General features: G+C 43.6%; 1 protein-coding gene across 1 annotated transcript in view; it reads right to left on the bottom strand.

Moving 5' to 3' along the window:
* Window positions 1–14733, bottom strand: part of LOC119177056 (neuropilin and tolloid-like protein 1) — a 460939-nt gene extending 446206 nt beyond the window's left edge. Inside the window, exon 1 of the mRNA XM_037428420.2 lies at window positions 14392–14733. Coding sequence (XP_037284317.2) covers window positions 14392–14425 — 34 coding nt within the window. The 5' untranslated portion in view covers window positions 14426–14733. The remainder of the gene's footprint in view (window positions 1–14391) is intronic.
* Window positions 14734–22094: the final 7361 nt, after the last annotated feature.

Raw genomic sequence — 22094 nt, 5'->3', positions numbered from 1 at the left:
AAGTTCCTGAGGACACGCGAGCCAACCATTATGACGTAACACGCGACATCGAATTTACAGTCAATTCTCTAAAGAAGCTCGAAAATGTTCCCACTTCTCTCGACAAGTTATGCCCAGTCGACTGCGCCACAAACCTTAAATCCACGGCTATTGGCTTATCGGAACATCGTTTGCTGTACATTTTACGTGGCTGCCAAGGGATGCCACCCCGTACAGGCTCACTCGCTTATGATCGCACTCAAAATAAGCCATGCCTTCGACGAAAAAAAGAAGTGCGGAAGGTTGTGACGCGCACTGACGAAGGGGTGCGCCTTCTTGCCTTCTTACATACTAGCGTGTTGGCTAGTATGAAATAGTGAGAAGACATTTGATGTGTGTGACCAATCCTTGTAAGTCGTCTCATTCTTGGCGGATTCCAAAAAAAATTGTGGCAGTTCATTCATGAAGCAATGAGCTCTTTTAATGAAGCCATTCGGTGATCACTTGAAAAAGTGTTGCAAGGACCATATACTTTGGCCATGTCATGCGGCCTGCTCGTTCAATAGAGTGTGAATTAATGCCAGTCAAAGTAGAAGGTAAAATACCATGATTTCGTCCGTGCAGTAAACGGTTACCAGGTAATATTCAGGCCACATAAAAACTTGTTGGTAGGCATAACGAACGCTGTTGACTGGTAACGTTGTATACACCTGGATCATATTATTAGGATGTCCGCCGTTTTGTTTTGTTGAAATTGCTGCTCTTTATCGCATATATTTCAGTGAATCATATCAAAGTCTGTACATATTAGGTCTCCTTCAGATCGTCTTGAATATGAGCCCTAGTGACAGGCTAGGAACAAAGCAAAACACAAATAAAAATAAGTGGAGTCAGCTTTCCTATTCTAATGGTGTGCCTATTCCCCCATTCTTTCGAGTGCTTTCAAGAAGCTCTCTAATACAGTGGCCCATCGAGCAACCTCGACATCCTTAACCCTTAGCGCATCGTCATGCTTCTTCTGTTTTCAATATTATCCTAGATTTGTAACTACTTATGCCCTTTTTAGTTCATTATTTTTATATAGCAATAGCTACTTAGTGACTACTCAACTATCACTTCCTGAAGAAGCAGGGGACAGCTACCAGGGTATGAACACTACCAGAATGGCCAAATTCTGTCAACTTTTTTAGGAATTGCTGCCTAAATCGACCTTAATGCTAACAAAATATGGGTCACATCCCCTCACCCATTTTCATAACCGTATTTAAAGAGACGTTTGTGCTTCTGTGTGGTAGTGACTGATCTTCTACTTAGATGATGGCATTCTAGATGAACTTATAAGCAACAACAAAACTAAACAAGCCCACATGTCTATGAGCAAAGCAAATAAAATTTCACGAAACAGATGAGTTTACACGGTGAACCAGCGGCACTTGTAAATAAGTTTTCGTGATTGCCGTGCTCAAATATTACAATTAAAAGAGGGATGGCCATGAGATTTCGCCTTACATTTCAAAAAGCGTCTATGTTAACGATTTGAGCACTTACAAATTCGAACTGTAAATGTTACTTCACCGTAAACGGCAGGGTGGTATGGAGAAGCCACTACTTTTCGATGCCGAGCGGTTACTAAAATAAGACATACGGGAGGACGGAAGTATAAACTTTCGATCGATCAATTAATAGATAGATAGATAGATAGATAGATAGATAGATAGATAGATAGATAGATAGATAGATAGATAGATAGATAGATAGATAGATAGATAGATAGATAGATAGATAGATAGATAGATAGATAGATAGATAGATAGATAGATAGATAGATAGATAGATAGATAGATAGATAGATAGATAGATAGATAGATAGATAGATAGATAGATAGATAGATAGATAGATAGATAGATAGATAGATAGATAGATAGATAGATAGATAGATAGATAGATAGATAGATAGATAGATAGATAGATAGATAGATAGATAGACGGACGGACGGACGGACGGACGGACGGACATACAAACCAACAGACAGACACAACGATGCATGGTTGTACAATAGCCCATAGTACTCTTGAGACGGCTTTGCTAAATGCAAGCCTATTTCTTGCTGCTGTAGCGTTTTTGTTTCCATAGTCACTGCAAACCATAAAGGAGAAAGGTTTCTGACAGTCCTAAGCACTTGAATAATCAGATGACGATTGTGTTGCCAGCCGCTTCAGCTTGCTATTAAAGTGCGACCACATGAGGTTTCGTCCCATTCTCAATTGAACAATAACAACAATTTTGTTAAATATGCTATATGACGTACGGCTAAGGTGGCGTACACTAACACAAAGAAGTACTGACTCTGTTTTTGTTTCCTTTGAGCAGGTTTCAGGTAATCATGGTGTTACACAGAATATTAGTAATGGAGAGAAGCCACAGAAAAAAACTCTTCTGGAGCAAGAGATTGATGAACTCGGCCTTCAAATACCACGCACCTGATATCAGCCACAAACATCGGCATCCTTTGCACAAGTATACTCTGTTTTGGAGGCAATTTTGCTGCTCGCTATATGAAAGACATTGTTGGCATAAATCAGGATTTGTATGACGCTACCGTATACGTAACTTCTGGATGCAATTTACAAAAGCGGTGTAATCTCACAAAGCAAGAAGGCTGCAAAAAAGCCGCGGAAAATAATTGCTTCGTCTGGCATATTTGACGTATTTGGCAGGTGATCTAGAGTTCTTATATATCATCCACTGTGGACATAATTCCGTTCACTTGATCAGTGCATGAGCGTGTGTGAGCATGCATGCGCGTTCATGTGTTTGTGTCTGCGTGTGCACGTTGCACATCAAAGATGACTACCGCTTCGCAGGATGAAGACATCGTAAGGAGTCAGAAAAGCAAAAGAGATATCACAAAGCACAAGACATGGGAGTCTCCTACTAGGAGAATGAGTGGCGAGAGGGGCTGCGAGGGCGTAATTCAGGGGAGACGACGACGGCGTTCCCGCGGTGCATTTCTATTTCGGGCTCCTACGCTAGGACAACCTGGCACATTCGCCCGGCGTGAGCGGGTAAGGCTTTGCTGTTCTTCGTTGTTCAGCCGCCTTGTGAAGCAGAAGAGGGCCAGCTGAGGCTGGTATAAACGCCACACCAAAATACACACACACACACAAACCACGCCGGTACAAACGCGAAGCTCATGTACACACGTCGAAAAGGGGAAAAAAAGCCCCGACTACCGAGGACATGAAAATAAGGCTGGGCTAAGCCGAACGATGAAACAGAATGAGGAGGACGGGATGTGAGAATGTACTCAGACGGACAAGGAACAATCAGGGGCACGGCCAGACGCCGACGCCACGCTTTCTGAGTTTTCTACAAATTGGTTCTCCTTCATTGATTTCCAGGTCTCCGTTATTGCAGCTATGCACTTATTGTTTTACCTTTCACCAACGTTTTATATATATTTTTCGTCTGCATCTCAACTGCAACTCTATCCTTTGCTGCCGGCCATGCGTAATCGAATTAACCGGCACATCTGTATTCTGTTGAAAACTAAATACATGGGGTAGTTCGTTTACAGCCTTCAACTTCGCCAATGTTCAGACACTGGAAGTACATGTGATCCTCGTAATGAAAAGGAAAAAGACATGTAACGCAATGTAATTTTCGTATATGACAATGACATATTAGCCTATCGTTTGAAACACACGAAGGAGAGCGGGGGAGTGGCTCTACTTTGTAAAAAAGCATGATTATCGTACTAGTAAAAGGGCTCTAAGCAATTTATGTCTGCTTCGGTTAGGGTAGATGGAGAACAAAACGCAGATGAATAATGATGAAGCGACTAATTTAGCAGTGACGTTATTGCTTAGCGACTCAGCTCTCTTAAGCCCTGGACACGAGTTTTACTCCTGGCAAAGGACTAAAGTTTCGAAGTCAACAACCGATAATAGATTTCTCTGAACATGGTATGGTGGTACTGCTTTCCCAAGAAAAGGCAAAAAGTCCGTCACTATCATATGTGGCTTGACCAAAATCAGAATACTTGAGCTCCTCCCGAGGATGATGACCAGGGCGTCACCGCTAGGCATGGAAGTGAAATGCATTCTGTGCATCCAAAATTGCGTGGCAGCACTGTAGCTTCACTTGCATGCGTGTAAGTATGTGACAGTTAACTTATAAAGACGTGTGCAGCAAAGCTATTGTACAACTCATATTGAATACGAAGCTCCTGAGCGCGTAAAGAGGTGAGTATCCGGCCTAGAACTGGTCTAGAAAAAACACCGCGTACTGTAACCTCATCATGCAACGCAACTTTATTAATATCTTCCAGGAATTACTTGCCCAGGGAACCATTTAAAACGAAGTGTTATCTCGTACGGCTTTTGCTAGGCGATGCCTTGAGCCTAGAACTAACAAAACTTTTCTGTAAGAGTGTATTGAGAGTTACACAATGCAGCATTGAAGTAGTAAAGAAGTGTCGAGCTGATGAATATCTGCAGTCTTGTTTGAAGTACCCTTCGAGAACCTTTTGTTACATGGCGAAAACATTGGTTACAGAAGAGGACATGCCTGAGCTGCTAGTACAAATGTGCACAGCGTAATCACACCTTGTACGTATTTAAGCAAAAGGATATCAACTGCTTCCACCAAGCAGACAGAAAGCACAATTTTTTTTCTTATTTGTCTAATTCATTTTTTAAAGCTGTATCAACAATTAGAGAGGCAAAAAATTTGAAATCAAGTTCCTGTCCTTCATGTCCGTGTTTTCTTTTCGTGCGTTTTTTTTTATACAACATTAGCCGTAACCAAGATTGCTTCAAAAATGCTGTAGTGAAAGCTTTCGCTACTTCCCAGCAGCAAGCCTGAATCCAACATTTGCTTGTCGTTGGTGTCCTTTAACAACGTAGCTTTTCGAGGGATCACAGATTACAGCTAAGGTGTTCGTGTTCTCCTATTGTGAATGTTAGAACAGTTACACAGCGAAAATCCACGCATCTTCTTATATTGTTATGTCACTATTGTGATTGATATTAGTGTATTGTTTAACATTTTTTGTGTCTTACACATGATATCCAAGCGTTGCCCCATAAAAGTAAAATGAGTGACATAAAGTGACATAAAGCGACATAGTCGATGACATATTTAAGTCCTAAGGTGCATAATGTCTACGTTAGAGTCACCAATTAGTATAAAGGATTTGTGCTTGTAGGTGTGTTATATTGGTCTGTCAAAATTATGATTGATATTAGTCTATTGTTAAAACCTCTTTTTGTGTGTCACATATGTTTTTACTACACCGTACGTTACCCGGGCCTTCCCCTATATAACGTAGCCATGAGAACGGACACTGGACTAGCCTCGCCCTTTAGGTGTTTCATCCCTAAAATATGATCTTCTCGACGAATGTACTTGATCCCGATGAGTAGTGATAACAAGGTCTCAAAAACATTGGCGTCAACTTCAAGGTTTTGTAATGGAATGAGCAATTCAATGAGACACGTTGAGCAGTATCTGTGCGAAAGTGCTACAACGCTATGTCTTCCATGGTCCCTTATCGCGTCCCGCTGGCCTTGAGTCGCAGCGGTACTGTGGCAAAAGTGAAGTGACACCATGTAATCCGCGGCAGAGAGGCATCGCAGCTGTGCCTGCTCGGTGCCTCGCCGCAGCGTTACCACGTGACTAGCCGAAGGTAAATCACCAAAAAAACGCCCACGTGCTCCTCTTCATGTGCTTGTGCTATCCTCAGCGGTCTTCGTACGAGCAACCACTGTCACTCGGGCTAACCTGTTTGTCTGCTAGCAGCAGTGTTGCATAGTAACTAAATATGTTATTTGTTACACTAACAAAAAAGAAACGCATTACCTCATTGCATAGCCCTTAAAAAAGGTAATGCGTTACTTTTACCATTACTAAAAAAAGTAGCGGACGTTAATTCTGTCATCACTGCATAGTCAGGCTTAACAAGTGCACCTTCGCCGCAAGAGCTTGCAATGTCAAATTTATGAAACTGACATTTATCACAGTAATGTTGTAGCCATAAGGAGAATTCGACCCGAAGAACCAATTTAACGAGAACGATTTGAACAAATGTGCTGCATATTGGCAGCACTATAGTGGCCTGAAGTTGCCTCTATATATACAGGTGACGGCTTCTAACTCTGTGGTACATGGTGAAGCTATTTCCGCAATGGGACAATAAGCACAAAGTGATCTTTGTCATCATCAACGCTCTCCTCGAAGGAAACATCAGTTAACGAGCTCGCAGTAATTATGACGGTGTGCTTCCACTAACAAAATAAATGCGTGAATTGTGTAAATATGAGGGAACGCCAAAGTGGTCGCAATTTGAGTAAAAAGTGTTTGCACAAGAAAACAAGCCTTTTTTTCCTATTTGAACCTGTAGAATTACCGTAAATGTTGCGACTACATATGGGAGAGTATTTCAGAGTATGGGAAAGTATTGTTCAGAAGTTCAATAACCTGAATTTGAAGCACAGTTGCAAATAGCAAGAAGCAAAACTAATTTTGAATATGATCAACGGCACTAGCGTATTGCAGGGACAATCCTAAATGTAACGATAAACTGCTGAATATAAGCAACAGCTGCGTTTCAAAGCTTGGCAATGCCATTTCCGATAAAGTCATTCTCCGTGTTCTGGAGCTCACATCGCATGTTGGTGTCCGCAAATCAGGCCAACATTTACAGCTAACTTTTGACGGTTACGAGGATTGAATTACGCTTCGCTTCATTGACAATCGACGTAAACATAAACCTCGATGGGGAGGTGGTCACAACCACAACAGATCTATTTCAGAAATTTCGGAAATTTCAGAAGAGTTTCTTCAAAGGCCAGGTGGTACATAATACTGAAGGGAACAGCGTAAAAAACGGGACGGAGAAAGATTGAGCACTTGTGTCGTGTGTTCAATCCTTCTCCGTCCCGTTTTTAGGCTGTTCCCCTCAGTTCGGAAATTTGTTCCCCGTTGCAATGCCCCCCCCCCCCTCCAAAAAAAGGTCACCACATGGTGCAACTTTGTTAACGCATGGCGGGCCGACGGCTGTCCATCGCAGGGAGTCAAGTGGGAGTGAGCTTTGATGAAGGTGCGCCTACAGGACGAATGAATTTTGTGCGAGGGTAATTATAACAAAACGTAACGACTAAAGTGACACCTCATGTTACCAACAAAGGGTAACGTAACTATGTTAGCCGTTAAATAGCAACAAGTGTGTTACTAAGTTACTGAAAAAAGTTACGCGTTAACGGTAACGCCATCACTTAACGCGTTACCGCCAACACTGGCCAGCAGGTGCGCACGCTCCCTCCTCCTTGCTTCTCGCAAGGTGAGGAGCATTCGTAGAAGATAACCAGCGAACAAAACAACTAGTATGCTTGGTGTAACGCAATGAAAACGACGTATAAAAATGTAGAAAAAAAATGAAGCAAGCGTGAAATAGAAGAAAAGAGAAAGAAAACAACAGGGAGAAAATAGAAAGAGCAAGAAAGAGAAAGGAATAGATAAAGAAAAATAGAAATAAAGAAATACCATGATAACAACTATCGTAAAAAGAGAAAAATGAGGAAGAGGAAAGGTAAGAGAAACCGAGAAGGCTGTGCAGCTCTGCGTTTTCTTCAAACTTGGCACCCATAGTGCCAATCTGCCTGACTTTTTTTTTTCATTTCAGCTTCGTTTCACGCTTATTGAGCCAGAAAACAAAACAACATGCTGGTTCACTCATTAGCCATTCCTCTTGTCCTGCCTCCTTAATGCCACGTGGTTTTCCCATAATCCAGGTCTATTGCGATTTTGTTCTGCACTTTAACCTAAACGCCGCGGTGCTCGCGAACAATTACAGAAGGTAGCGCCTTCACAATCATTACAAAAAAATGAAATGACGAATCCTTTTTTTTTTTATTTGAGGACATCTCTCATAACAACGTGATGCTATAGAATTATTTTTGCTTCGCATGTTCGTCACCTGGGCGTGACCCGTCATAGGCTACATTACTATATCAAGACGTGTAAAACAACAATTTATTTCTTTTCGCTTGTCTGTTTGTTTAAAAAAATAAAAGCCAGGTCATTCTTGCACTAACGAAATTCGCTGCAAGGCTTTCAGCACTCGTTGTCAATACGTTATTAAGAGTAAGCTTGAGCGAGCCTAACAATTTTGCAGGCATGCTTGTAGGAATTTTTCCTTTATTTTTGTACAGCAAAACCATTTATAAACAAGATAGAAGAGAGAACAGAGAGAGAAGGCTGCTTAATTCACTAATGGGTTCATCAGTTATGTGTACCTTTACCGAGCGTAAAAATAGCCAAAGCACCTTCCACAGACTATTGAATTTGAAGCTTCCTTTTAGAAAAGAAGAAAAAATTGAGAAGACTAAAAAGACGCAGGGTTCCAAGAAAAATGCAAACTATTTTTCCCGGCTTATGGCACTAACTTTGTTGTGTGAGAAATATTGATAAAAACATGAATAGCAGAAGAGAATATTTGATGTGCTGTTTTCGGGGATATTGTACGACTGACCACTTCGTGGGCAATTTTTATTTCACACGCTTGTGATTATTTCATGAAGCTGAATCTTAGCATGCCTAAATAACTTACACTTATGTGTAAGAACGTTACCGCCTTTTTTTTAAAGATGTCTACACCACTCTTTCAACCATTTCATTCATCCGCACACTTTTTGTTTGTGTTTTATATATTATTTAAAACTTTGAAACACAGGAAGGTACCACTTTCCTCGCCTATCATAGCAGGCTCTTTAAAGTAAAAGTACGGTGCCCTTCTCGGTATTTCAAGACACGCATGTCACGTCCCTCATAATCATATCGATGTTTTAGGACCTTAAACCTTAATAATAATTATTACATGCATGCCCGTTAATCTTAAGCTTTGACGATGACATTATTGTCGGCTCACAGGGGTTTTATTAACGAAGGTTTAGCTCCTCCATTGGGTATCTACTTAGAAGGTTGCTAATAAAGATGGACTTTATTTGGCAGTTAGCGAGCACGAGTGGTAAGGTTTACGTATGAAGTACCCTGATCGTTTGTTATTGCTCAACCGCAAATAGGTGGCCTTTAACGGGTGGCTGCGACTAAGCACACACATAAAAGTGAACACGCACACGCAGGCATGCATCATCTTTCTGACAAACACACATAAATACACACACAAACATCCACGTGTACTCTTCTATGCATGTCCTACACTCGTGCACACGTGCGAAGAACCGTCATTATGAATGATCATCAAAAATGTGCCGGAAGTTCGTTAAGACGACTTAGAAAAAGGACACTCTTGACATGACTGCTTCACGAAAGCTGTGATATTTGTCTCAAAAACGTCCTTATAGTGATAAATCACATGTATACAAAAAAGTGCAATAAAGGCTTATGCATAGTTTTAAAACGCTGGTTCCGTTCGCGTTTTCCGCCATAGTTCTTGCCTTTTGGTGCATGTATGGTAATCTCTTTGCAGTTAGTTGCCTCCCAAGCGCAAGTTTCAGTTTCAGTTACAATGACTACACCATTGTTAAAGAACGCTGCCATAATTTTATCATATTCATAATGCTTTTTGTCACGTATGCACAAACCGTGTCGAAAGGCAAAACGCTTGTACGTATATATATATATATATATATATATATATATATATATATATATATATATATATATATATATATATATATATTGTCACGGGGTCGTGACGTGGCCAAAGACAGAAAACTTCGTGTTGGGATTCAACTGTTTATTTGGGCGAACCTGTGCCCGGTAAAGGGATAGTCTAATTACAGCAGCAGTCTTGCACAGATAGCAGTCTCGGACTGATAGCGGCGAACGCAGCGCCGGCCTTCGATCAACAACTGACAAGCGGCGAAGCGCGTCGGCATTTATACCCTTGCCGTCGAATGTTCTAGCGTTATCGCTGGCGGTGGCGTAGGTTCCAGAACAATCTGTACCGTTCGCACAGTGGACGTGATCTTATCGAAATGATCTACTACGGTCCGGAATTTTCTCGAAACCTGCAGGCGCGGTTTGCGCCGAGAATGGTGTGGTGTTTCGGAACGATAACAAAAACTTGTGAAATGGAACGTGGCAATATATATATATATATATATATATATATAAAATAAGGGAAAGAAGTGTATACCTAAGGGCTCGTTTTTCCGTGTTTTTAACACAATAATAATGAGATATAACAGACAGTAATGCCAAGGAATGTACAGGGGAAGTTATTAACATTAATGGAATGTAAATAAGAAGAAAGAAAAGTGGATGAAAAAATTACCAACTGTAAGCAGTTGGTGCTTACAGTTGGTAATTTTTTCATCCACTTTTCTTTCTTCTTATTTACATTCCATGAATGTTAATAACTTCCCCTGTACATTCCTTGGCATTACTGTCTGTTATATCTCATTATATATATATATATATATATATATATATATATATATATATATATATATATATATATATATATATATATATATATATATATATATATATATATATATATATAGTCCAGTAGATCCTCCGTGAGCGGTCACAACGTGGTTTATTTCGACGTTTCGGCCTAGAGTCTGGCCTTCCTGATGAAGGGCAGACTCTAGGCCGAAACGTCGAAATAAACCACGTTGTGACCGCTCACGGAGGATCTACTGGACTATATGCAACGCTACGTCCACTCAACCACCATGCCTGCATATATATATATAAATATATATATATATTTATATATATATATATATATATATATATATATATATATATATATATATATATATATTCGCATGTGTGTGTGTGCTTGCACGAGTGCTTTCAACGCAACTTTCATTAGGAAACACCCCTAGTTCGCACGTCGACAGGTGCGGCTACCGCTCTTTAGCCCAACAGGTTTCTGACCAACTATAGAGCGATAGAGCGATGGGTTAGCGATAGGCGCGGCACCGACAGAAGTTGTATAGTGGAGGAGTGTAGCCTGAAACTTTTTCCTGGATGGTTCATCTATACTTAATGAATGTTTGCGCGTAGATTTGCATGTTTACTTGTATAAGACACACGAAAAACTGAAACATTTTGGAAACGTTGGGCGAGAATGTTGGAAGCGCCACCCCTCCATTTCCCTTCTGGCTACACTATTCGGAGGGGGAGGCTGGCCTGCACAGGCGCAGTTGGGATGTTGGCCACTGTTGAAAAGGTGGAGCACTTCGACGGCGGAGAACCAAGCTGAGACTACAGAGATGTCCTTAGAAGAGATGACTTCACGTTGCACATGCGTTCTGCTACGTGCCTGGGAGTCGGTAACCGCATGGGTTCTCCCACGTGTGCTCCGACGGAAAGGCCATGTATCCGAAACAAAGAGAACAGGAAGCTAGCTTGCTTCCTTGATTCTCCATAAAGTTGTTCGTGCTGAAAGATGCGTTACAGTCTTCGCAACAACGCACCTGTATTAAGCCTGACCAAGAAACAGAAGTTGGAGTTGAAGAAGTGTCACATTGAGCAATAATCACCTCCATATACTACGAAATGAAGCCTCGTTCTATTTGAGAAACCAACAGGTGATATGGAATATATTGCCGTTTTTTGGTGTGTGTGTGTGTGTTTGTGTGTGTGTGTGTTTGTGTGTTTGTGTGTGTGTGTGTGTGTGTGTGTGTGTGTTCAGAAGGATATAAGAATATGTAATTGTTCTCTCATCTTGCATCCCTTCCCAATATCTAAATTTTAGCAGAACGACACAAACACATCTCCCTCAAAAAAAAATCTGTGCTCAGAGCCCACACTGGGTCAGCATGTTGTAATGGGCTGCCTAATTGTGAGATACAAGCTGGAGGAACAGATTGAATGGTATAGAATGGTGAAAACGAATAATATGATGGAGAAAACTATATACGGTATGGATAAGCGTAAATCAAAACTGGAAGCCCTCCTTACAGTGGCACATCGACTTTCTTAATCCTCTTAAAAGTTAACGTTACTTTTGAAGCTTATCTCACCGATTAACTTAAGATATAAATATGTTATTTTTATGGTCTGTGCCTGTAGAGTTGACGAGATGAAATGTAGGAGTTGCACTAAATTTCCGCATGTCTGTGCACTCTATTCGTTTAGTAGTATTCAAAGGTAAGTGACTTTCTCGGTGAAAAAAATTTGAAATTTTGGTGTTCGATGTTTGAAAGATGGTAAGCGGCTTTATATTGCTCTTTCTTTATTTTCAAAGTAGACGTTATAATGAAGGATAATGTAACAACTGATTTGAAATTGCCGTTGAGAAAGCAGTCACACTGTGGTAGAAGTGATCAGCTGCAGCCACTTTAAAAAGCCACCACAGATGATAGTAGCGCAACCATGAACGATCACTTGTGTCTGAAATGTATCTTTCTTCATGTGAATTCTATTCTGTCTTCCATGATCCACACAGCCACTATTTTACTAGGTACACATTCAATGCAGCACACAAAACTGTAATAGTGCCGGAAGATCCATCGGGGTGCAATGATTATGTCATAGACAGAAATTATCCTCCCTGTGCTATGTTCAGAAAAAAAACTGTAAGTGCTTGATCACCCGATTAGCGGCAGTAAATATCGCAAAAAGCCATAAAGGTGGCAGTCGCGCAACACAGTGTGAGGTTGTGACAGAGGCCTTATTTAAATGCGGTGAAGCACTCACGCAGGCAAAAAAAAAAAAAAGGGGAAGGTTGGGTGCAGAATGTTAGAACATGTTCGGAAGTCTCAAGCGTACTAAGCATACCACCAGTAACTTCGTACACAGGCTGCTAAAGCCATTCATGTTTCACGAAACCAAACTAAAAAGTGCCCCTTTCTGCACCTTCAAAACCATAAACGTTGTATTTTGTGTTCTTAGCTTGAAAGCATGGACGCTTCGCGGAGCCTTTATGCATTCTACGCCTAATACGCAATTTGTTTCAACATTTCTTGCGGATATCTCCAGCTTTCGCTGATGTATATGCACCGTCTAGTAAAATTTGCATAGATGCTGCCATAACACGTGCCTCTCGTATCTCAACAAAACATGTTCTGAAATTTCTGCAGTGATGCTATCTGATGTTCTAGAGCTTCCCTGCTCACGTTATACTCATTGCAAAATGAAAGCGAAGAATGCAGTCGCATACCTGGTCCGTGATTCCGCATCACCAACTGATCAGCAGAAGTGGCTGTTCTCTGATGTGCCCAATAGCAATCGCAAAGAGAAACGGATGTCTTCCAAATATTTTCTAATGGCCTGCAAACTGCGCTAAGCATAGCCAACGAGAAGCAACCGATTCTTGCGACATATATACAACGAAAACTTTATTTTATACGTAAATCTTTCTCACAGAAACATTACATACAGAATTCAATGCAAAAGACATGTGCTTTCAAAGTGGTATATAAATGATTGTTGCGGCCTGGCATGAGGACATTAGCGCACACATTGAGTGTCGACCGACATGTTGGCCGATGTCTGGTATACTAAACGGTGGCGTTTCGGCCGAAAAGCCCTAATATTAACAATTCATGACAAACAGGAGCTGGTTTTATTCATGCAGAATTCCGTTTCTTTATATTTGCTGTTACATTACCTCCGCGGATCACGTCACCTAATGTCACTCAGTCAAGCGAAAAAAAATCCGAGTTTTCTATATAAGCATCATATTGATTTCATTCGATAAAGTGAATTTCGTAAGAAACTCGGACGTCAAAGTGCACCGCGCGTTCGGTTCATTCATCTGGGCCCGTATAGACTGCGCCACTCTCAGGGGCTTTGAGATCCCATAAATATTCATAACGGCGCGCCGGGAAAGTGAGCTTTTCGCGATTCTAGGGAATGGTCTTCGACTCGAACTGCCTACGAACTAGTTGGGAGATATAAGCGTCTGCTGTATAAGCGGCGCTGACTCGTTGTATAATCCGCCTATCTCTCTTCTGCCATGTTTTCTTAACTCGTTAGCGTCGACTTAAAAGAAACTAAAAGAAGAAAAAAAAAGAAAGCAGTGACTGTTGATTTTACTTTAAGAAACACTTAAAGGCGAAACTATCTGAGTGGTTTTGTTGCTTTCTATATTATCTATTTTTAATGATTTTGTAACACAATCGCGCGTACTTCATTGGTGCTTCGGTCCTAGTCCGACACCTGTCATCACTCGCTAATTATTCTGCACGGGAGCGACCGGCATCGAGTGCCGCATCCTTTCCTGTCAGACGCTGCTCGTTACGTGTACGCGAGCTACAAGCCATACAGCAACAGGGCTGCGGTATGACTTTTAGCAATTTTCGGGCCACGCTGCCGGGGCGCGCGTGCATCTCTGGCGCTGCCCCGGTGCCGGCACGCGCGATCGACGCAGGCACGTGGCCGACCACTGCGGCTCGGCTGTTGGACGAACACGCGGTCTACTCACCTGCAACAGCCAGGCGTCCTGGAGAGCGCCGCATTGAGCTGGCTGGCGGCTCCGGGGCGCTCTTCCGTGCAGTTCGTGGCTCGGAGCGCACGCACACACACGCTGGAGGCAGGCCGGCGTTGCCGTGGCGGGGCTACCCCATGCCGCCGCCGGTGGCCGCCTCGCTGGGCTCGTGGGGTCGGTTAAGGCGCGGCACCCGGCGGAGCTCGACGGGGCAGGCCAGGCTCAGCATCGCGGGGGCCGCTCACATGCCGACGGGGACAGTGGTGTGGGGGCGGAGGAGTGGGCAGAGGGAGTAGACACGGCGGCGGACTGTTGGGTTGGTGGGCTGCGATTCCAGCGCGTAACCCCCCCGCGGGAAGTGGCTGCTCCGACTGCCGCCCCCGCGGACGCTGCCGCCGCCGCTCGGCGCGCCCTCGTTCGCCGGCTCCGCGACCAGCGCCGCCACCGGAAACGCGGGGCTACAACCGCGAGGGCTCGGGCACCGGCGTGCGTGTCTCAGAGGCTGCGCTTGTGGACCCCGTGGTTCGACCGGTCCATTTCTTCCCGGATCGGTTGTGCACAGGCGCAGTACTATACAAAAGGGAAAAAAAAAATATCTGAAGAAAAGTAAGCTCTTCAAGCAGTTGACGCAAATTACAATATTGAGGCGAAAACGATTGAGTGAGCAAAAAAAAAAAAGAGACAACTAGTGTGTTTGGGTTTAGTCGTTGAATCACCGTGAGTCTTCCACAAAGTTGTTGTATACTACGTAATCCATTTGATATCGTTGCTTTAGCAAAGAAATAGCAGCGGTTTTCAGCGATTGTTCTCGTCAAGACGCTAAAGCATCAGTGCATTTTTAACAGCGAAGATGTTCAGCAGATCGGTCCCCGTTCACCCCGCACCAAAGAACCTCTCATCATCATCATTAAAGGGTATGTGCCACAGAGAGTGGGTAAGTACCACTATGCACAACTGCCACTAAAAAGGAAGAAGGCAACAGTTAGCCCCACAAATGGCTGCGATGCGACGGAGACGAGCCGAAGAGCTCTAGTGCTCACGACTAGAGAACTGGAAATGCAACGGCGGCAGCGAGAAGACCCCCGAAGCGATGGAAGACCTACGCCAACGACGACGTGCCCATTGTCGTGTCTGGGACTGTGTGGGGTTCAAGTCGAACTTCTGTGCTCTGAGGATCAACGAGGAAGTTACCTGTAGTATCACCTGGTTAATACCTAGAAGCAACCTATGATCAACCAGACAATCCTTCAGAATCCTCCAGTTTTGCTGTTTCGAGACTTGCACGGCTTAATGCAGGCATCGCCAGTTTTTCTTATTTGCAAACCTTCTGTAAGACCCCAGAGTTTCCAGGGTTGACATTAGTTACTTACTTGCTGAATATACTCCCACGTACGGTTCTAGACACAGTAAGAACTACAGTTGGCGATGAGTGAGATAGATAAAGCGAAGGCCTGCAAACACAGGGAGGTTAACCAGAGCATGTTGCTGTTGTCTGCTTTGAATGGTGGAAGTGTATGTGGGGAGGACAAAATAACTACACTGGGATGCAGAGAGATAGAACACTGAAGAGTAGCAGCAGCGTGTCCTGTATAATATTTCATGAAGAAAAGTGCAAATGTAAAGGCTATTTTTTTCGTTAGACTCAATATTAATGAGAACAAACAGACAAATGTTGCCAGATAAAGTATAGGGGATGTTATTAGAAGTAATTTTAATGTAAATTTGAACAAAGAAACGTTGACGAAAAGATAACTTGCCACCCAGGAACCCAACCTGCGACCTTCGCATAACGCGTCTGATGCTCTACCAATCAGCTACGGTCGTGGTCATGCCCTCATCCACTTAAGAGAATATATGAGCATTTTAACGTTAGAGCATCTGTTTTTCTCATTAATATTATTTCATCATGACTCGTAGACACGAGAAATTTGAGTAGCACAAATTATCTATTCAGTGGTTAGGTTCTTCGGGAGGATTGTCCCAGCATTGTTTTTCTAGCAGTGGACGATACTTCTATTGGTCTAAACCTATGCCCATCGACTACTTCTTGGCATTATTGCGTGGGCAAGCGTCAGTAATGTTCGTGACCACTTCATGAAATCCCATGCCTCACACGTGGGACTACCGGTCATTCCAATAGAAAATGCAGATGTGATGGCTCATCTGCTAAGCTGATCTCTTGTTGTGTGTTTGCAATTTATATTCATCCGAACGATAAAACGTGATAGTTTTAGCCTTGACCCACCCTGCCCGTAACGAAATTGAGTTGCTAACAGAATAGGACTCAAATAGTACTCCGGGAGACAGACAAAGAAAGGCCGAGGCAGGAGAGTTGTGGTTTACATCGAGGGAAAGTAAATAGAGGCAGAAATACGAGGAAGGCAAATAGTCTATGCACCCCTGCACTTACTGTAAAGTTTGTCGCCACAGTGATCTCAGCATTTACGTATCTCTCAAGGGCGCAGAAACGTTCCCAGAACTTTCCGCACGCGTTAATTCTTGAACCATGCAAGAGGAGGACCTGGTTTTACGTAATTTTTTTTTACACAAGCAACAAAGACTGAACTAAAGAGTCATTTGGTGTAGAATGCAATGCCGACAACCGTGAATCATGCTTTCTTTCGTAAAGTTTATTACAGTGCTACCAGCGATTGTGAAGAGGAATACGAAAGCGTTTGTTAATTATAAACTTTCTCAAATACGGAGCGTTTGTGGATGCTGAACGGTGAACCAATGGAAGATGCACTTATCTCAATTCAGAGTTCATATGGCAATTAAAGCCGCAGAAAATTTTGAGGGCCACAAACAGCAGTTACTAATGAGAAGTAAATGTAAACTTAGATGGTCTGGTGCAGTGAGCAAACGGATGAAGTATCCTTGCTGCATCTGTTCAGGTAAAATACAACATGACGCATATAGATGTCAGTGATAATAATTGCGGCACCACTTCATATACGTTGTCACTTTTATCATTCCGACATGGCTCAGTAGCTTGCACTTTATTAAGCTGTGACACATTGAGAACATTCACCGAAGAGGAAATCTCGTCGCGTCCATGACGCCGCCCTACTCCAGGCAGGGCGTACAGGGATTGCACAACGCTTTTTGCTGAACTACATTAAGCCAGAAACGAGACCTCGCAGTGTATAGCTTGGCGGTTCGGAATGAGGAAGACCGTACTTGATGAATGACCACCGAGCGATTGGGCGCGACTGCCGGGAAACTCGCATTCCCCATCCACGGCTTTCGTGGGCTGATTGCGAGGAGAGAGTTCGGGCAGTAGTCCCTTCACTGTCAGAGCAGCTTTCCGTTGCCTGACGTGACGCGATATTGCTGAGTTCACTCATTAAATACCTCTATGTAGCGGCAGCGGCTGTCTAACGCGAATGTTTTTTGCTTTAAATTTTTTTCCTCTGATTTGCGCGCGCCAACATTGAATGTAACAATGTGGGGAAAGGAAGAAGAACGACGTAATCACGAAAAGGGTGAAAAACGTTTGCAAATTCCTAGAGGCTCTTTTTAAAGTGTTTGACGTGTGGTGATCACGTCAGGAGCCTATCAACAGTAATTCCTGAAAAAGTTGAGAAACAGGATAAGGAGAACTTGCACCTGTCACGTACACAAAGCAGAAGATTCACGCGACTCTGCGTGAACTTATTCAGGCCATTACGGTAAATAAAAAAATAAGGCTACCTTTAAAGCGTCGCTCTAGAAACCCGGCGTGATAGTTTGAACCGAGACGTCTTTGACATAAATTATAGCATTTCAACGTCACTTTAGCTGGCGTGTATGCATCAGGCTACAACACATATATGGCACATCATGTGAACTGAGGTCTGTATTGAAAATGGTTGCATTTCTGTGGAATGGAAGGTGATGAAGAGCTTACTGTGAACATGCATGGTATCAGCGCACGTTTCAGCATAGATTTGACTTCATTTGAAGCACAATCTTTAGGTGCCTCCACAAAGACAAAAAGTGGCCGTCGGCGGCGTCAGCGTCGACACCACGCAAAAAATCATGTGATCACGTTCACCGGTCACCAAAATTGCTCGACAACGTCGCTTGGTCAAACGTGTACCAATCCCTGAGCAATTTCGAAGCTACGTGAAGTGCAGAAAACTTCATATGGACCTACTCTATGTTTGTAGACAGGAGTAGGCACCGTCGAGTTAATGAGGCACTTGTAGCGATGTCGTGGCACGTACGTTCCACCCAGCTCAAAGAGCTCAAAGTACGCCACCGCACTCTATGATCACGCGAACACTGGCACAGCAGCTGTAAAGCTGCCTCCGAGCACATAGTGCCGGGCAAGTCACAAAGTTTTCTAAAATTTACTATAGAGGAGTCGGACACTACAATAGTTCAGCCACCATGGGAATGATTATTAGTAGACAAATTAGACGAGTCTTCGTGCTTGCTGCTTCAAACGCACTTGTGGCTTTGTCTAATGCTGAGTTTTGGTATTCTTTCTCATGAAAGAATGAATAATTGTGAACTCCGTGACCTGATTTGAATTGTTGAGCCTAAATAGTTCAAGATAATGAAGCCTAATTGTTGAACCTTTGATGAGCTTCGTCTTGCGGCTAAATGGATTCAGGCACACGAAGCCAAACAGAGCTGAAAGTATACATGAAGAGTAGACAAGTTTGTGTACTGCCTATTATTTTCATGCTGGCTGAGCCCCGTGTGTTGCAGCTCCCATAGACATTAACGCCACAGTCCTCTTATGTGTATTTATAGAAAACTCTATGGGGCAGGCTATACGACGTGCTGTGCTCGTCGTATAGCCTGGGCTCTACGAGGAAACTAGGCATCTTCCCGAGGTCTGGCGACGCCCCCTTATGAACGAGCCAACAGTAAGAAACAATCAAATCCATCACTCAGTGCACTGCGTTTGATTGGTTACGACGGAATCATTCATTGCGTCAAGGATGGTCAACGAAGTTGGGCAGTGTCTTTAAACCAGAGGCTTCTTCTTTTGTTTGTCGTTCCACAGAGTGCAGAAGTGCACCCATGCATTAAAATTGTCAGAAATTTTTGGTGATTGCAATTTTTAGAAGCATGACGTGCTTAAAATTATTTTGAAGCTTTTAATGCCTGCCCTAAGTCTGTTGTAAAATAATCAGCACGGCCTCTGGGATCAGCACCAGGCGAGTGTCTCACAACATCGCAACCGCAGCTAAATCTGAGGCCACGCGTTAATCATCATGATGAGCCTGTACAGTCTAGGAGGCTGCTCGCCTATGTCGTAATCACCCACTAGCACCCCAGCACGTGCGGCTGGCTAATTAGCTCTAGGAGCGAAGCTCCTAAAGCCGTGGGTCGGTCCCTCCTAGCTCGTGGTACGTGATCGCCACGTACGCCACGATCGGATGGATGGATGGATGGATGGATGGACGATTCACGGTTTACCAATAAAACCAACCATTCAAAGCCTCGCCCCACTCATCATCATTCACTCCGTAGATATGCTGTGATTTTTTTTGGGCTGGACGGTATACTTCGCTAGTTAGGACAGGACATGCTATGACCAAGCTAACTATGTCAAGCCATGGTAAAGTGCAGGTAATTAAGTCACATCTTGAGAGTATCGTGCTTATGAAGTGATGTAAAGCTAGAACCGGGCTAAAGCATGCTAGCTGATGAGCTAACTCAACTATGCTAATTAACGCGACGTTAATCAAGAGCACACGAAGCAAAAACAATTCTAATTCGACATCATTATTATGACAGCAATTAGTATCATGCTAATCAGTACTATGTTTAATAGCCCCATGCTGGTCATGGTCATGCTAATTGCGCCCAAGATAATTGGCTTTTAAGTGAAGCCTTATTAATATATACAAGACAGCTCAGTGTAATGGTCGTTAAGCCTCAGCCAATTAGTTCAATAAAATTAATACAGAACTGATGTGGTCTTCACTCTGAAGTCGACCACGCATATTAGTAGACGAACAACTCAAAAATTTGCAAAAATCTATGATATCACTAACTCCTCTATGGCTCCAGCCTTGCGCAAGTAGTATAAGCCCACCAATTTTTTTTATATGCACCTGAAAGGGGAGGAGGATCTTTCTGCTAATTAAAAAAAGTTTGTTCATCATCATGTGCAAAGAAGCTGGCACTTGCGTTCACCGCATCAAACGCTTGAGAGTAATACCGGTACCATCACAGTCACGAGTTGAACTCGGGCCTTCTCAGAATCAACAAGTTTGTATCTGAGTTCACGTGTCAATCAATTTGATTTACAGACGGCCGCGGCGAAGATTGGGTCACATTTGCTCACACACCACCACATTTGCTCTTGCCGAGGAGCAGTACTCACGTAGAGTGACACGATTAATCTATCAGCTTTATCACGAAAGCTATGCTCCCGCAGATGCTGAAGTAGAAGCGATATTACTGCGTGGCCGCGATATCTCGCATTCCCTTTCAACACGTTCACGATGTATCTAATCACAGCCGCGTTGCCGCCATGATGTGAGTGCCCCTTGTGACCACCTGTCCTTATATTTATCTGCAACATTTTATAAAAGTGAAACGAGCAGCACGAGAGTGCTGTGTGTGCACCCTTGCTGCCTTCGAGAAGGAAATTTCCGTGCTACAGGTGGAACAAAAGAACCTGTCCGAAAGAGGACAAACGCCCACGAACACGCCTGCAAGATGTGAGTGTTGAGTTGGCAAAAAGATAGCGCGGCAATCACGCTGACGTCGCTGCACTGTTAAAATGTTGACTGAGTGGCGCTACGGACGTGTTCGCAAGCAGTGTTTCTTTGATAACTGCCGCAGATGTCCCACGTGCGTTTTCAATGCCACGCACGTTCCTGTAGCCGTTTTTATCAACGCTGCTATCCCACCCTCTGCACTGTCTTCATGCCATGGCCACCGCGAGTGAGCTCGGAGCTGACACGTCTGCCCGAGAAGCTCGGGGCATCCTGCATATCACCCTTGGTCAAATTTTCTGCAGTCGTTCTCTACAGAACCCCATCATATCATGATGTGGGCACGTAAATACCGTGCTATTGTGATTTCTGCAAAATTTTGAAGTCTAGAGAAAAGTACGCCGTGGTGGTGTAGTTGTTACACTCTAAGGCAAAATTACCGGAAAAAAAGAGTAACGTAGCCCAATAGGTGCGCGCTATGAACAGATAGACCGTTGAAGAGCAACCGCAGAGAGAAGCGTGCCGCGCGAAACCAAGGGATGAACCGCCCGGGGATTGCAGGAAGCGCAAAAAACGTTACCAAAGTGACCAGCCCTCCCTCTCCTCCTCTGCTGGCTCAGTCTTTCCCCGTATTTTGCCGGTGATGGTTCGCGTTGCGTTGCGCTCGGAGTGCTCGACCATGGCCACCTGGATTCGACCATCTAAGAATTACGACGTGGTGCTTGTGTGTACGCTTGGATGAGCGTGCGCTACTGCTTTTACGTTTCACCGCACCCATGAAGTCCGGAGCAGGTCTCGACACGTCACCACGCCACGCTGTATATCTCTGGCTTCAAGATAGTCACGACCAACACACGACAGCAACAGTTGGGAAGATCAACATGGCGGCCGAGAAGACAGCCGGCCTCTCGGATACATTACTTCAGTCCGACTCAGGGCAGAAGTCAGCGCTGGATTCTTTCGCAAGTAGGTGATCATTCTCTATTCTACTCTACTTGTCATGTGTGCGATATGGATCACGCTTGCCGGCAACGG

The sequence above is a fragment of the Rhipicephalus microplus genome, chromosome X (genome assembly GCF_043290135.1).
Source record: "Rhipicephalus microplus isolate Deutch F79 chromosome X, USDA_Rmic, whole genome shotgun sequence".
NCBI classification, from domain to species: domain Eukaryota; kingdom Metazoa; phylum Arthropoda; class Arachnida; order Ixodida; family Ixodidae; genus Rhipicephalus; species Rhipicephalus microplus.
The sequence above is the reverse complement of the archived record's forward strand: the minus strand, read 5'-3'. Positions and strand labels throughout refer to the sequence as shown.